This window comes from Pituophis catenifer, unplaced genomic scaffold (assembly GCF_029215685.1).
Source record: "Pituophis catenifer annectens isolate HBS135680 unplaced genomic scaffold, rPitCat1.0.hap2 SCAF_8, whole genome shotgun sequence".
Taxonomy (NCBI): domain Eukaryota; kingdom Metazoa; phylum Chordata; class Lepidosauria; order Squamata; family Colubridae; genus Pituophis; species Pituophis catenifer.
In genome coordinates this window covers 19,730,090-19,746,255 of record NW_027256888.1, presented here as the reverse complement: position 1 = coordinate 19,746,255, position 16,166 = coordinate 19,730,090, and the positions used below count along the sequence as shown (strand labels likewise).

At 46.3% G+C, this 16,166-nt stretch overlaps 1 protein-coding gene across 1 annotated transcript in view; it reads right to left on the bottom strand.

Annotated features, from left to right (window-relative positions):
* PDGFC (platelet derived growth factor C) overlaps positions 1-9,763 on the bottom strand; it is a 158,394-nt gene extending 148,631 nt beyond the window's left edge. Inside the window, exon 1 of the mRNA XM_070948534.1 lies at positions 9,294-9,763. Coding sequence (XP_070804635.1) covers positions 9,294-9,411 — 118 coding nt within the window. The 5' untranslated portion in view covers positions 9,412-9,763. The remainder of the gene's footprint in view (positions 1-9,293) is intronic.
* Positions 9,764-16,166: the final 6,403 nt, after the last annotated feature.

Sequence of the window (16,166 nt, the reverse complement as noted above, 5' to 3'; positions counted from 1 at the left end):
AATATACAGAGGTGGGCCCTCACTGAGACGGCCGACAGTTCGGAAATGCGCCATGCTGATGTGATCGCGACCAGGAAGATGACCTTAAGGGTGAGATGGCGTAGACTTGCCGTTCTCAGAGGCTCGAAGGGAGGCTCCATAAGCACCCGCAATACCTTAGGTAAATCTCAAGTGGGATAACGGTGAATGACTGGGGGGGGGTGAAGGTTACTGGCGCCCCAGAGGAATCCAAGGATGACAGGATGAAGGGCGAGGGACTCCCCTTCCCTGCCCGACAGAACCGTGGAGAGGGCAGCTATGTGATGTTTGATGGTGTCCTGAAGGAACTCCATCACCTGTAGAAAAGAAGCTGAAACAGGGTTAATGTTGCACGCAGAGCACCAGAGAGAAAATACCTGCCAGGTGTGATTGTAGATCCAGATGGTGGACTGCTTCTTGTCAGCTTGGACGGTCCGAATGACCCTCTCTGAAAAGGCCTGCCGCCTCAGGAGGACCCCTTCAAGTGCCAGGCAGTCAACTGGAGCCATTGCAGCTCCGGGTGTAGTATGACCCCCTGGCTGAGAGAGATCCTCCACAAGGGAATTCTCCAAGGTGGAAAAATGGAGAGTGCGACGAGGTCCACGAACCATTGCCTTCTGGCCCAATGAGGCACCACTAGGATCACCTCCGCCCCCTCAGAGATGATCTTGTGGATTACAGCCGGAATCAGAGGCAGTGGTGGAAAGGCATATAGGAGACCGGGAGGCCAGTCGCAGCCGAGCCCCCTGGGTCAGAAATCTTGTGATGTATAGAGGAAGATGAGTGTTGAGGTGAGAAGCGAACAAGTCGACTTGTGGCCGCCCGAAGCGGAGGTAGATGTCCTGGAATAGGTCGGGGTGGAGATGCCATTCGGAGCTGCCTACTATGGTCCTGCTCAGGAAGTCCACCTGTGGACTCAATGGCAATGTGGTCCGCCTTCAGGGATAGAACATTTGCCTCTGCCCACCTTCCTAGGCGGAGAGCTTCCTCCATGAGTTGCCTTGACTGGTGCCACCTTGGCGGTTGATGTGGGCTTTTGCTGTGGTGTTGTCCATCAGAACGAGGACGTGTTGACCTCGTACAACGGTAAAAGTGTTGGTAGGGCCAGGTGGATTGCCTGTAGCTCCTACAAATTGATATTGTGTAGAAGGTCCTGGGGAATCCAGTGACCTTGCGTCACCTGTTGGTTGAGGTGAGCACCCCATCTGTAGAGGCTGGGTCCGTCGTGATGGTGATTCTCCGGGGCTCTCTGAATATTGTCCCCTTGGAGGACAACCACAAGTGCAGGGAGTGACAGACTGTGAGGGAAACCCGAACTGGAGCTTGGAAGTTGGATACTTGGCCCGTTGGAATGGAAGGAGGAACCACTGGAGTTCAATTCAAAAGAACAAGGGCTATCTGTTCCCTGATGGCTACCTTTCTGTCTTGGGAGAGGAAAACCTCCCCCGTGATGGTGTTTATGAGAGCGCTCAGATGAATTAGGCTGGTGGCGGGTTCTAGCTGGCTTTTGGGAAGTTGACCAGAAAGCCGTGGCTTTTTAAGGTAAGAAGAGTCAATTGCAGACCTCTCGAGCCTTCTGAAGGGAGAAGGCCTGAACTAAAATGTCGTCTAGGTACGCCTGAAGCCGCACTGGGTTTAACCGTAGGTGGGCGATCAAGGCAGCCAGGATTTTGGTGAAAGTGCGAGGAGCCGACGCCAGCCCAAATGGCAAGGTGCGGTACTGCAGATGGCAACCCGCATAGCTGAATCTGAGATATTTCCGATGCGCCTGGGATATCGGAATGTGAAGATAGGCCTCTGAGAGGTCAATCGAGGCCAGGAAGTCCCCCGGACAAATTCCCTCAAGGATGGACTTGAGGGAACACATCTTGAACCTCTTGTAGACCAAGTGGGTATTGAGATTTTTTAGATCGAGGATGGTTCTCCAGCCCCCCGAACGTTTCGGTACCACAAAGAGGATGGAATAGTAACCCTGTCTCTTTTGATCTGAAGGAACATCCTCTATGGCCTTGATTGTCAGGAGGTGGTGAATGGTGTCCTCCATGAGAGCTCGCTTGGCAAGATCTCGGGAGACAGGGCATGGCACAAAGTGATTCGGAAGGCTGGAGAGGAACTCCAGACGGAGGCCGAATCTGATGGTGTGGAGGACCCAGGAATCCATTGTTGTCTTTACCCACTGGTCTGCGAAGAGGCTCAAGCAACCTCTTATGGGGGGGAACAAAAGAGTCATTTCTGTTTGTGGAATTGGCGCCCAAAAAGCGGACTGATTGTCTGCGTGAATAAGGAATGGCTTGTCTATCTGCCCTTCTGGTGATCGAAGGTAATACCTTGCGCCTGTCTTTGTCCTCAACTAGAAGAGGATCAAGGACTGGCCCAAATAGTTTGGTTCCCGTGTAGGGGGACAAAGCCAACCGCCACTTGGCCTTGAGGTCAGCTGACCAAGACTTGAGCCACAAGAACCTTCTGAGGTGATAGAGGAAGCTAGAGCTCTAGAGCTGTATTTCGTGGCATTAAGCGTCACACATGTGGAAAATTGAATGGCGGCAAGTATCTTATTAAGATCCTGGTGGAGGCAGACCTCAGAAGTGGGCAAACTGGATTGTAATTGCTGTAGCCATAATATGGTGGAGTGATTGAAAAACGATGCTGCAGTGGCGGCATTGATGGCACAAACGGCAGCCTGATACATTTTTCTAAAGGATGCCTCGAATTTTTGTCTTCAGGTTTGAGACTTTCAGATGGGTCCCCTGTCGCATATGGTGCAGGGGATAGCAATGCCGCCACTGGTGCATCCAACGGAGGAACCTGCAGCAGACTGAAATTAGGAGCCATATTGTCAGATTTTTTGTCAGAAGTACTGGGAGTTGGTAGAGTGGCGGGATTGTTCCACTGATTCTGGACAACATCCGCCAAAAAGCTTGGGGGCTGGGATGAACAATTGTTTTAAAACCAGCTCAGAAAATATACCATACCCTTTCCCCTGGGTAGAAGCCTGTTCAGGAGAGGCTTCCTCCTGGAGACCGGCTGTGACTGTTGCTTTGTGAAGCAAGGACTTAAATAGTCCAGCAGGAAAGAGGCCTGTAAAGGCCGGGGTCTCTGGCAAGGCCGTGTCCTCATCATCTGATAAATCAGGGTCTCTTTGAGGCTCCTCCCCAGACGCTAATTCTATGCTGCCTTCTGATGGGGAAGGGGAATGATGAGAGGGCTCAGTTAAACTGGCCTGTGGTGATGAATGAGCTTGTCTAGTAAGGTATTTGGAGACCAGAGAATTGGATCTGTGGCTGCAAATGCCCGCAGCAATGCCTGTGGATATAGCTTTTGAAATTAGTAATTGGATGTTGTCTGGTAAATTAGCCAATTGAGCATCAGCAGACTCAGGAGCCTTACTAGCCCTGGGATTCTCATGGTGAGAGGCACAAGCAAAGAGGTAACCCAACTTGGAATGGTCCCTGTCAGGAACTAGTTCCTGTGCAACTGAAAAGGCAGGACTAGGGGAAAGGCCTCCAGTCTCTTCCTGAAGGGAAGCCTGGGGTGAGGGCTGGTTTGATGTCTGAGGTGATAAGTGGGAAGCAGGTTGGTCACTAGACCTTGACATGGTTTCCAGTTGAGATTGCCTTTTCTCTGCAAGAGAGGACTACTTCTCTTAGGCTTTTTGCCTGTGCTCTATGTCCTTTAATTCCATGCTGGAGGGTTGAGAGGCCCTGCGGCCATGCCTAGATTTGGATGAAGCTTTTTTGTGGGTGGATATCTCCACGTTATCCTGGGACCTGTCTGCCATTACAGCTGAAATAAGCAGCTTGAATTTAGGAAGGAATATGGTCGTTGTGAAATTTCAGATTGACCAGCTCACATAGACAGAATCAAGATCTGTTACTCAGGGAGAACCTGAGTGGTGCCAGCACCTGCCCCCCCCCTTTAATCAGGGCCCCTTGAATGGCAATACTTGCCAAGCTGCAGCTCGAGGATGATTGATGCTCCCAAAAGGAGCATCTTCTGGGGAAGATGTCCGCCCTGGAGTAATGAGATGGATTGCAGGGATCCTCTGAGGCTGCAGAATGTTTCTAAATGGCTGTTCAAAATGGCGGCCACAGCAATGAGGAGGCACAATGGCCACCTAGTATCCAGGCACGCCTCGTAGCTGTGCCTTCAAAATGGCGGCCGCTACCCAGGGCGGAATTTGACCACTCAGACTCCAGACATGCCTCATGGCCATGCCTTGCAATGGCGGCTGCAGAAATCGGAGCAAAGGAGTCTCCAGGCTCCAGATACACTGCATGAGATCACTGGATGGTGGCGGCAGCGGAGCGCCTCTCAGCTGAGAGCCTCTGGCCAAAAAACCCAACTCGCACCGAGAGTGCTGTGGCAGTGGCGGCAGTGGTAGCAGCAGCAAATTGCTATCTTGGAGCGAAGCTGGCAGCGGTGGATCTAAGGGCTGCCACCCAGCTGAGATCTTCACCGCATGTTCGGAGAAGCAGCTGCGGTGGTGATAGTGGCTGCGTTGGTGGGAGCAGCTGTATTGGTGGGAGCTGGTTGTGGGAGGGGTGGAGGGAATAGTCTTCAATGCAAGACAAGGTCTAGTAAGGCCTGGGGCCCCAGGAGCTCCCCCCCCTTCAGAGATAGTGGCGGCTTTATCAGCCTAGACTGATGTGGCCAGCACGCAAACCTGAAATTATGAGAAATAGAATTATAAAAACCTGTAAATTGATTCAGGAATAGTTTAAATGAAGAGCAACTGCCAAAGATGTCTCTGTCAGATGACTGAGTCGAAAACTGGGGCCTGATGGAGAGATGTGGAGGCATGGCCACAAAGTTATGACTCAGTCTCCTGGCAAATCAGACTGTATTAACCCATTCCTAAACCACTCTGCAGCCGGCTAGGAGAATAATATATTTTATATTGTTTCTTCAACATATTCATTTCTTAGGCAGAGAGTTTTATAGGTATAGGACCACTAACATTTAGCAGCAGACTAAAGCACTGTTAAGTAACACTAGCTACCTGCAATTACTGCAAGTTCAAATCTCACCAGGCTCAAGGTTGACTCAGCCTTCCATTCTTTTGAGGTAGGTAAAATGAGGACCCGGATTGTGGGGGCAATAAGCTGACTTTGTATAAAAAAGAACACCACTGGGGGGCGTGGTCAAAGCCCTACTAAGCAGGTATATACAAAAGTATGAAGGCTATTGCTTAACGCATTATAAGCCGCCCTGAGTCTCCGGAAAAGGGCGGCATATAAATCGAACCAATAAATAAATAAATAAACATGAAATTCTTAAACTATGACTTGCCAAATAAGATGTTTCTAAATTATCTTATAGATAGGTGAGACAGCAGGGAAGTAAAACAGAACAGTCATGTTTTATTCCACAGAAATGTTAAGCCTTATTTTTAAAAAACACATACACACTTTGAAAACCAGGATAAAATAGCAACATGCTGCAATTAGAGTCAAAAGAAAAAAGCTTATGCACTTTCCAAATCATAATTTCCTTTTTAAATGTACATTGTTGCATGGTCCTGGTATAGCAGTGTATTCATCTTTTTTTTAACAGTGTTTCTGTAAAGATAATATTTGCAAACACTTTTAAATATTCCAGAGAGTTATGAACAGTATTGTGTAGGAGAGAAAAGGTTTTGGGGGAAAAAGTCAGCTCAAACATTACGGACACCTTCAGTTAAAAGGCTGCAATAGACAATATAAAAAGCCTCTGCTTGGGTAACTAAATTAATCTTACTTACTTAATTTATATATTAAATATTTACATAGTCCATTCCCAGCAACTATGGGCAGTTCACTGAAAAAAACAATAACATTCAATGATGAAAACAAAAACTGGACAACAGACAAAGCAAAACCACATCATTCAGAAGAGGCCTGCTGAATTCAATCACTCTCAGCAATGCCAAGGTGAAGCAGTTTCATTTGATAGCTTTCCATGTGCCATGGATATCTACTATTAAGTCCTATGGTTAAGATCTGACTTATAGCTTTCATTCTGGGCATACTTTCTCCAGAAAAAAATGCCACAAATTCAGTAGAGTGCACTTCCAAGTAAAGAAGGAAAGAACTGAACTAGAAGGCCCTAAATCATTAAATAAGTAAATCTGACATTACTATTACTGTATAACTATATACAGTACATAAATGTGCTCCCCATAGAAAACCTTTTTACTGGCAATTGCATGATGTGTATCATGTTCCTGATTCACACATAAAAATGGTTAATACTGTATGCAGCAGACCGAAAACATCATTCTAATTATAGCAGGTTAAAACTAGCTCAGCCAGAATGAATGAAATTCCATACATATTTATTTTATATCCCACTTTTCATTCAGGAATTTAAGGCAGTGTATGTAGCACTTGAACAGGCTGTAAGCTCGCATGGCTGAGAGTGGATTTAGAAACTGGGTCTTCCAGCTCTTAATCCAGTATCTTAATCATCTCACCACACTATATCTTATGTATATCATATTGGATACACAATTTTTCTTTGAATTTTAGATTTAAAAATGTACCTATGTGATAAGTAGGGATATGCAGCACTTTAGATACAAAGCATAAAAAGGGCTTTGAAGGAATGTGGGCATGCATACCACACCTGTCACATAATAGCCCTATGTTCCCATATTCCATACTATATCTGGGATTAAGGAAGCACCAGCAAATTGCAGCAAGATTGCAGAGTGGATATAGGTACACTTTCAGCACCTCCTTATCCTACATAACACATATTTTTCCGAGATTCCATTAATACCATCTGTGACCAAGAAAAGAGGCAGGTTTTTTTAAGAAGATATACTGTATACACAGTATACAGATATACTGTGTCCACCTCTCTTCAAAGCACATTTTCTGCTTGGACTATAGTACAGCACATCTCTAGTGAAGACAAACAGGACCGTAATAAAAGAAATATGCAATGCAGGTACACAACTTGACTGACAAGCAGTATAATTATAAAATGGGATTAATGTTGTTTTTTCATTATTTATCTTAAAATTTAAGAAAATCCTGCCAAACCTCTGGTAAAATAATTGGATTCCCATATTTAATTATACAAACAGAATTTGTACCTGAACAAAATTAAATTTCATATCAACTGAAAATCACTACCCAGAGCAATGCTATTCTAATGACTGGCAGTTTGTTAAAACTGGATGAATTAAAAAGTAGTTGTGTGATCTGTGGCTTAATCTGTTGTATAAAGCAAATCAGTGAAGTTAATTTATACTACAATGTGAAGTGCAATCAGATTTAGTAAATTATAGTTAAATTAACTGTAGATTAGCATTACTGTACAAAACTCATACAATTGGCTGCTAGGTTCACACAACATTAAATCACTATTCACGATTTACAAATCACAGTGGCTGTTCCATGCAGAACAAAACCACAGTATGACTTAATGTTTGTATATAGCCTAATATATTTGTTAATGCATTTAAACCACAGTAGTTCTTTAAAATAGTTTGATCATTCCTTCATTCCTGATAAGACACTTGTATGTGACACAACAGCATAAGTACACACATGCAAAAAGTTTTTCTAGATTCCTAGAAAATTACAGGTTACAAATTAAATCAACAATAGTCCCTGTTTTGTGTGAAATGTGACAAGGGTAAACTACAGATGACAATGACTGTTCCATCCAAGAGTTGCACCAACTATTAAATTCAGTTAGTAGGATTAGAGTTTCAGACATGTATTTCAGTAATTGTTTATAACAGACATATGATGAAATTCTAATCTTCATCCCCAAAACAAAACTACTGTTCCTCCCTTCCACAAATTTAACAGATGAAAGAAACACAGAAGATAGGTACCTTCCTCTGGTTAAGGACAGATGTGACAGATGTTACTGTGGTCAATTTTCAATAGATATAGATGTCAGTTCCTGATTCTTTTCATCAGTTTCCCCAGACTTCTGCAATACCCTAGCTAGGGATTGAACTGGTTTTTGACCAATAGTCTTTTGATGTCTGCAGGTGCCATCTGCTAATAATATGAAACTCTTTTGCTGCATTCAGTTGCAGAAACTTCCATCAAAAGGAGCAGCCTATTTCTCTTTCTCTGCCAGAAAATATTTAATATATAATAAGATGTATTTTTTTCAGAAAATACAGGGCTCTAGTGTCCTAATGTGTTCAGAGCAGACCTTCATTCAGTACTGTATTCATTTTTTCCTACTGCAATTTTAAGATTTATTTATTTATTTTTGCCTCTTATTTATGCCTGTTTGTGTATAGATGAAATCACATCTTTCTGGCTCAGAAGGAAACTACTAAAACATTTTTCCCTTACATTAGCATCCACCACTGGAAAACAGAGTGTTTAATAGCCTAAATTTAGGCAGACTATATTCATGATGTGGTTTCATGTGGCATATAATATTTATGTTTGCAAAGTGTTCCTTTAAATGACTTTGTAATAGAAGATCAAAGAGAAAACTCTTTAAAAATCTAAATAATGTAAATCATATGGCATTCGGAGGCTAAGCAAATTACACACCCAGAATCTGCCCTCTGCATGAAAGGAGTCTTTCTCCAAGACCAGCCCAACCCAAGGGAGCCTAATTTGAGAGTTTCTAAACATTTCAGGTACACTTGAAACCTTTTTTTTTTAAGTGATTCACAGTTCCTATGCATTTCAGCTTGTTTCCAGCATGTTGAAAACAGAGCTCATCCTCCATTAACCTACACTACACAGTGCCAAACTTATGGAGGCGACAAAATGGGTGATTAGATCAGACACATCATAACAACACCCCCCAATGCAAAAACTCAGAATGAGGGAAGGGGAGAAAGAAAGAGACCTAATGTATTTCCTATTTCTGGCTTCTTAATTGATGCCCTTTTAGCTATCCCGTTTCAGTTTACGAGCCTGACAAGTTTCCTGGAGTGACCAAACACACCGTGAAGCCGGACCTGCCAAGTTCCATTCATTTTAGCTTCAATCTTTAAGACTCACTCTGGCGAAGGGAGCGATTTTTATCCCTCCCAGGTTGCGCGTTTCAACGGAGATCTTTACAGAAGTGCCCGCCCGGGGCTGACAGAGGCTGGGGTTTCGCAGGCTGAAACCCCAGCCTTTAAAAATCACCCAGAAGCTCCACCAACAGCCCAACCCCTGAGGCTCTGTAAAAGCAGAAGAGAAGGAAAATCCTTCCTGTCTCAGCGACTCCTCCTTCCCCAGCACGGATTGCTCCGACTCTTTTGTGTACCCAAGTTCCGAGACGGCACAAAACACACAAACCCACGCAGAAAGACTTCTTACCGTTTTGCTCTTTAGCGCTGGAGAACTGGAACTTGCTGCTCAGATTTGATTCGGCGTGGACTCCCGGTCTTTGGCTGACCAGAACAAGTGTCAGCGAGAAGACCCCGAAGAGGAACATTTGGTAGGCTGGGGTGGGAACTCTCTAACGCACAAGACACGCACCAAGTCCTTGCAGACAGCTCAAGTACTCCCCGCGTCGTCGTTCTCACCACCTCCACCAGCCCGCGAAGGCTGCACCGCTGGGGAGAGACCAGCAGCAGCAGCTAGCCTGCTTGGGCAGCGGAGAAGAGCAGGGTAGTTTCCACATAATACCATCCAAAACTTTTTCCTCGGCTACAGTCTTTCTTTCCTCTGTCTCCAGGGTTTTCTCCCTCCTCCTCTCCTAAGGTTCAAAGCATGATCGGCTTCCCAAGGGCGCCACAATCCTCACGAACGCGGGGGGAGAAGCGAAGGGGGCGAGAGAGCTCGCGGCGGGCTCGAAGGAGCACCTGTCAGCGTCGGAGACGAGAGACTCCCCCACGAACCCAGAGAAAGGGGTGGGGAAAAAGAGCCCCTTCGGGAGGAAAACTGCCACCTTCTTCCCCTCGGTTTTGCGCCCTCCTATTCCTCGGCAGTCCCGCTGCCAAGCCTCTACTGGCTGGAACTCCGCGTTTGGTTTGTTTTTTACTTCTCGCTTTCACGTGTTTCTGCCGTACCTCCTCGGCGCTCCAGCTCACGGAACGGGGCGGGCGGAAGAAAGGCAAAGAAAAGCCAAGGAGCCGCGAGCTAAGATCCCAGGCAGGCCGGGGAAAGGGGGGGAAAAGAGGAAGGGGGTTGGGAGAGAGGAAACGCCAAGCTTGTCCTCGCCTCTCCCAAGGAGCTCTTGCGCCACCTCACAAGAGCACCTGGTTTCAGTTTTACGCCGCAAAAGTTTGGCTCGCGCAGAGGAGAGAGAGAGGAAAAAGAATTGCGGAACACCCGGGAGTCCCTTGCAAGCCACCCTGTACCTCGACGCTTATTTCCTCCCCCCGCCCCCCCACCCCCGGTGTTTTCTGTTCCACCCCGAATTCGCCTCCCTTCAACTCTCCTTACGCAGCCATCTATGGTCTTAATACAACGCTTCTCCCTAAATAATTTTAAGGGGGATAGCCCTAAGTCTATCCCCCCTCCCTAAAATTCATTCAGAGTCGACGGTCCGACATAACTCCTTTCCTCCTGCTGTGCCCTGAGTCTCTAGGTCGGAGGAGAACGAAGGGGTCTCTCCCGCCCTCCCGTCCTTTTTTTCGCCCCCTTTCAGGCGACAACAGGAGGTCGCCGACGCCTAAGTCAACCGGTGCAGGAAGCCCTAGAATGGCCAGTCCGGGGCGCCTGGTTGCAATGCTGGATGTCGTTTGCTCCTCCTAGGAGGCGGTGGCGGCACCGCCGGCGACACAGAGAAGTCGTTCAAAGTTCAAGCTAGCTACTGGACGCCTGTTCGCACTTTTTTTTTCTTGACTACTTGCCTGCCAACCGGCCCCATTATAAATGGCGCTGTAAAAGAAAGTCTTCCGCCCAAGCATAACTTGCATGGCGTTTTCACAGTATGGCTGTGCTGAAGTACATTAAGTCAGAGCAGAAGCAGACTGGGGCTTAGTTCAGACCTTGTGGTTCCCATGGAATTTGCTTAACTGTGATGAAAGAAACCACAGATCACATAATGTTCTAAGCCAAGACTAATAAATTGCATTATAGCTGAGGCCCTATCTTCACTTGCACCTAACTAGAACACAATGATGCCTTGACCATAGACACTTATACCCGTGACAGAGGTCTTATCACATCTTGCCCTTGAGTGAAACAGGTTGACCACCGGTAGTGGATGTACTTTGTTCTGGCAAACTGCCTCAAGATGTGTAAAATCTGTTATAATTTGTTACCCATTGCATTGGAGGTGCACCTTTGACTTCTTGTAGCTGGCAGAAGAGAGGTGCTGGAGAATTTTGGGGGGCATGACCCCTTCCTTTGATTCATTAGCCAGCCTCCATCCTAGGGCATCCACAATTCCTTGTTGTTAGAATTTTTATTATTACAATTTTATTTTCGGTCTTTGAGTATGAGTTTGTGTGCGTGCATGCATGCATGAGCACGCCTTCAAGTCATTGTTGATTCTTGAGAACAGATTTCAGAAGTGAGTTACAGCTTCCTCCTCCTTAGGCTGAAAAAGAATAACTTGACCCAAGGGCACAGCTCTGGCTTTGTGCCTAAGGCAGGACTCTGTGTTTGTGTGTGTTTACCTGTATACCACTTAACAGTTTTTCTCTGTTTCAGTTCCTTGCCCTCTTCCTCTTGAAGTAGGAGTGGTTTTCCAGATACCACACATTGTCAATTCTCCAATCTGTGAAAGAAGCTTGCCTCCTTTCTGGATTGTTTTGGCCAGGGTGACTTCACTTATTCACATTATTTCAAACCTGAGAACTACCCAGTTGGGGTATAGAAGGAGAAATAGAAAAACTAGCTACAGAACTCAGAATTTTGGAGTTGGATTCTCATTTCTACTGCAAAACCTTGATCAGTGAATATTTTATTAACTTGTCAAACTTATTTAGCCACCCATCTTACATAAAGCGACTCTGGGTATTGTACAATAAAGCTTACTACAAAACCAATTAAACACTAAACAGATAAAATCACAAGCAGGAGATAATACATAATACAGGCAACATGTGGGCTTCCAGGGGCTCCCCAGGTCTGTTGAAAAAAAGACACTTTTTAAGGGCTTTCCAGAAGGCAACTAAGTATGGGGCTAATCCCACTTCAAGAGTGATGATGGGAAGATGCCCAGCAGAAACGGCTTACCTCCTAGGTCACATCATGTTGTTATATGGAAATTATTTTATATGGAACTTTTCATAGATGGGTCTGCAGCATGCCCTAGATTTGTTATTTCCCTGCTACTTTCTCTCCCTTTGACTTGTTGACAGTCAAAAATAGTCACCAGTCAAAACTCTTTGTCAGTAATGGAAAAAAATTAATAACACCATCATTTAACTATATTAGCTTGGACTGAGGTAACTTGTATTTTTTTTTCTGGAGAGTAGAAGATAATTTCTTAAAAAAGAACTGCAATGATAGGCATTGGCCTATGACGAAGAGGCTTTAGTTAGGAAAAGAAGGCAACAAAGGAATATATATGGATGTAGCTTTCTATCTCCAGATATATTAGAAATCTTAAAAGTAGTTATTTATTTATTTATTTATTTAATTTGTATACCGCCCTTCTCCCAGAAGGGACTCAGGGCAGTGAACAGCCAAAATTAAAAAACATACAAATACAAAAGATAATTAAAAAGAATTAAATCATTGGCTTCCCAATTTAAAATTTTCCCAATTTAAAACCCCCAAGTCAATAAAATTTAAAATCCCAATTAAGAGCCAATTAGGCTAGGCCGGCTTGGTGGAAAAATAAGTCTTCAGGGTCTTACGGAAGGTCCAGAGGTCCGGGATCAGCCGTATTCCAGGAGCAGTTCATTCCACAGGGCGGGTGCCCCCACAGAGAAGGCTCTCCCCCTGGGGGTCGCCAGCCGACATTGCCTGACCGACGGCACCTGAGGAGGCCCTCTCTGTGAGAGCGTATTGGCCGCTGGGAGGTTATCGGTAGCAGCAGGCGGTCTCGCAAATATCCTGGCCCTAAGCCATGGAGCGCTTTAAAGATGAGAACCAATACCTTAAAGCACACCCGTAAGACCACTGGGAGCCAATGCAGCTCGCGCAGGAGAGGTGTTACATGGGAGCACCACGTCTCTTCCATAATCACCCGCGCGGCTGCATTTTGCACCAGCTGGAGCCTCCGGGTGCTCCTCAAGGGGAGCCCCATGTAGAGAGTGTTGCAGTAGTCCAGGCGTGACATGACGAGGGCATGAGTGACCGTGCACAAGGAGTCCCGATCCAGAAAGGAGCGCAACTGGTGTATCAGGCGGACCTGATAAAAAGCCCCCCTGGCCACGGCCGTCATATGCTCTTCTAAAGACAACTGTGTGTCCAGGAGGACACCCAAGTTGTGAGCCCCCTCTGGGGGGGTCAGTGACTCGCCCCCAATAGCCAGCGATGGCACCAGCTGGCTATATTGGGACGCCAGTATCCACAGCCACTCGGTCTTGGAAGGGTTGAGTCGGAGCCTGTCGGAGGACCCCATCCAGACCCGCACGGCCTCCAGACACTGGGACATCACTTCGGGGGCATCATTGGGGTGGTCTGGGGTGGAGATGTACAGCTGAATGTCATCAGCGTACAGATGGCATCGCACCCCAAAACCACGGATGATCTCACCCAACAGCTTCACATAAATGTTGAACAGGAGCGGCGAGAGGACCGACCCTTGTGGCACCCCGCAAGCAAGGCACCTCGAGGTCGACCTCTGCCCCCCTGCCAACACGGACTGCAACCAGTCAGAGAGATAGGAGGAGAACCACCGCAACACGGTGCCTCCCACCCCCAATCCCCCCAGCCGGCGCAGCATGATACTATGATCAATGGTATCAAAAGCCACTGGGAGGTCTAACAGGACCAGAACAGAGGAACAACCCCTGTCCCGAGCCCTCCAGAGATCATCCACCAATGCAACCAATGCCATCTCCATGCTGTACCCAGGCCTGAAGCCGGACTGGCACGGATCTAGATAGACGGTTTCATCCAAGTACTGTGGGAACTGTCACACAACCACACTCTCCACAACCTTCGCAACAAAGCGAAGGTTGGAGACCGGACGGTAGTTTGCCAAAACAGCCAGGTCCAGAGAAGGCTTCTTGAGGAGGGGTCTCACCACCGCCTCTTTCAAGGTGGGAGGCAAGAAATCCTCTCTCAAAGAAGCATTTATAATGCTCTGGAGCCAGCCTTGTGTTACCTCCTGGATGGCCAGTACCAGCCAGGAGGGGCACGGGTCCAATAAACGTGGTTGCGTTTAACCTCCCCAGGATCTTGTCCATGTCCTCAGGAGTCACAGGGTCGAACTCGTCCCAGATAACATTCTCAAGACCAGCCTCAGTCACCCCGCCAGAATCTACCCAGTCAGAGTCCAAGCCTTCCCGAATCTGAGTGATTTTATCGTGCAGATACTGTGCAAAATCCTCAGCCTGCCCTTGCAAGGGGTCTTCCTGCGCTCCCTGATGTAGGAGGGAGCGAGTCACCCTAAACAAGGCGGCTGGGCGGTTATCTGCCGATGCAATAAGAGCGAAAAAGTAGTTACACTTTGCCGCTTTTATCGCCACTAAGTTAAAGGTTAATCATCAAAGAAACTGTACAAACTGCATTTCACTGTTGTCAGGAATAAATCCTACATTTTTAAATAGGACATCTACAGGATGTGCAGGGCTTTGGTTTTATATTACAGCATAGAAGTGGCCCTGGGCATCCCCATGGATGTCTCATTAAAGGAGCTCAGTCTTTTCCAGGACCTGTCCAATAACTGCACTATTCAAGTAAAACATGTAATTTTTAGTTAAACAAGGACCAACATCCACCAGCACTCACTCCCAAGAACTTTGGCACACCTTATCTATGCCTCCTATGTGTATTTTCTGACAACATTTGGTTACTGTATGAGTCCCAAGAAAAGAGACAACATAGAATATAGTGTAATAGAGTTGGAAGGAAGCTCAAGGTCTTCTAGTCCAACCCCATGCTTGAGCAGGAGACCCTATATCAGTGATGGCTAACCTTTTCGGCACCAAGTGCCCAAAGCATGCACATGCATGCGCACACATGCAATGCAATGCGCACACGACTCCCCCACGCACCCCGCCCCGTGCATATGCACATAACCCCGCATGCACTTTGGCTCCTGTGCACGTGCGCACAACCCCTACATGCATCCCACTCCACGCACATGACCCCATGCATGCACACGTGACCCCCGCATGCGCCACGCACATGTGCACGTGTCTCCCGCATGCGCCCCGCGTCCATGTATGCGCGGCAATAAGCCAAAAACCAGTTAAAGTGTGAAGGGGGGATAGGAATCTTTAGTTTATTAGCTTAGTTTAGCATATGATTGTCAATTTTATACCCTGTATTTTGTTCTGGGAAGTTCGGGGGGGGGGAGGAAGGGAGGGAGGGATGGGGAAATACTTGTAAAAAAAAATTTTCTTTTTTTTTCTTTCTGTAAAACTCTTTAATAAAAAAAAAAAAAGAATTGTGACAACCCAAAGGGGTTATCACAAGATTGATGGAAGTCTCAAAAAAAAAAAAACCTGTTACTATATATGTTGACAGCAGCAAGACTTTTGTATGCACAAAGAATGGAAGGACACTTCAATTCCTCCCATGGACGGATGCTTGCAGAAGTTGATGGAGTTGGCTGAAATGGCAAAATTGACTATTTTGATTAAAGAAAAGAATATAAGTACTTTTGTTTCCACATGGACACCGCTTCTGCACTTCGTGCTTGAAGTGGAAAAGAATGAAACTTTGATTTTGGGTTACACCAATTAGACTGAACGATCATTATAGGAATGGCTTGTTTATATTATTATGAAAAATAAAAAGTTGTGATTTGATGTTAATGCTTTATTTTACTGCAACAGAGGGAGTCGGTAGTCAGTTTGTTTTTTTCCCCTACCCTTCCTCACTTCTCCTCCCCCTCTTCCCTCCCCACTGTATTCCTAGTTACTTTTGTATTTTGTATTTTGTATCTTATTTTATCTTATAACTCAATAAAAATGTTAAACTGAAAGCCGAAAACCAGCTGGCCAGCAGGAGGCATGCGCACATGCACAGCAGAGCTGAGCTGAGCTGGGGTGACAGCTCGCGTGGCTGCAGGGAGGGCTCTGCGTGCCACCTGTAGCATGCATGCCATAGGTTCGCCATTACGGCCCTATATCATTTCAGACAATGGTTATCCAGTCTCTTCTTGAAAGCCTT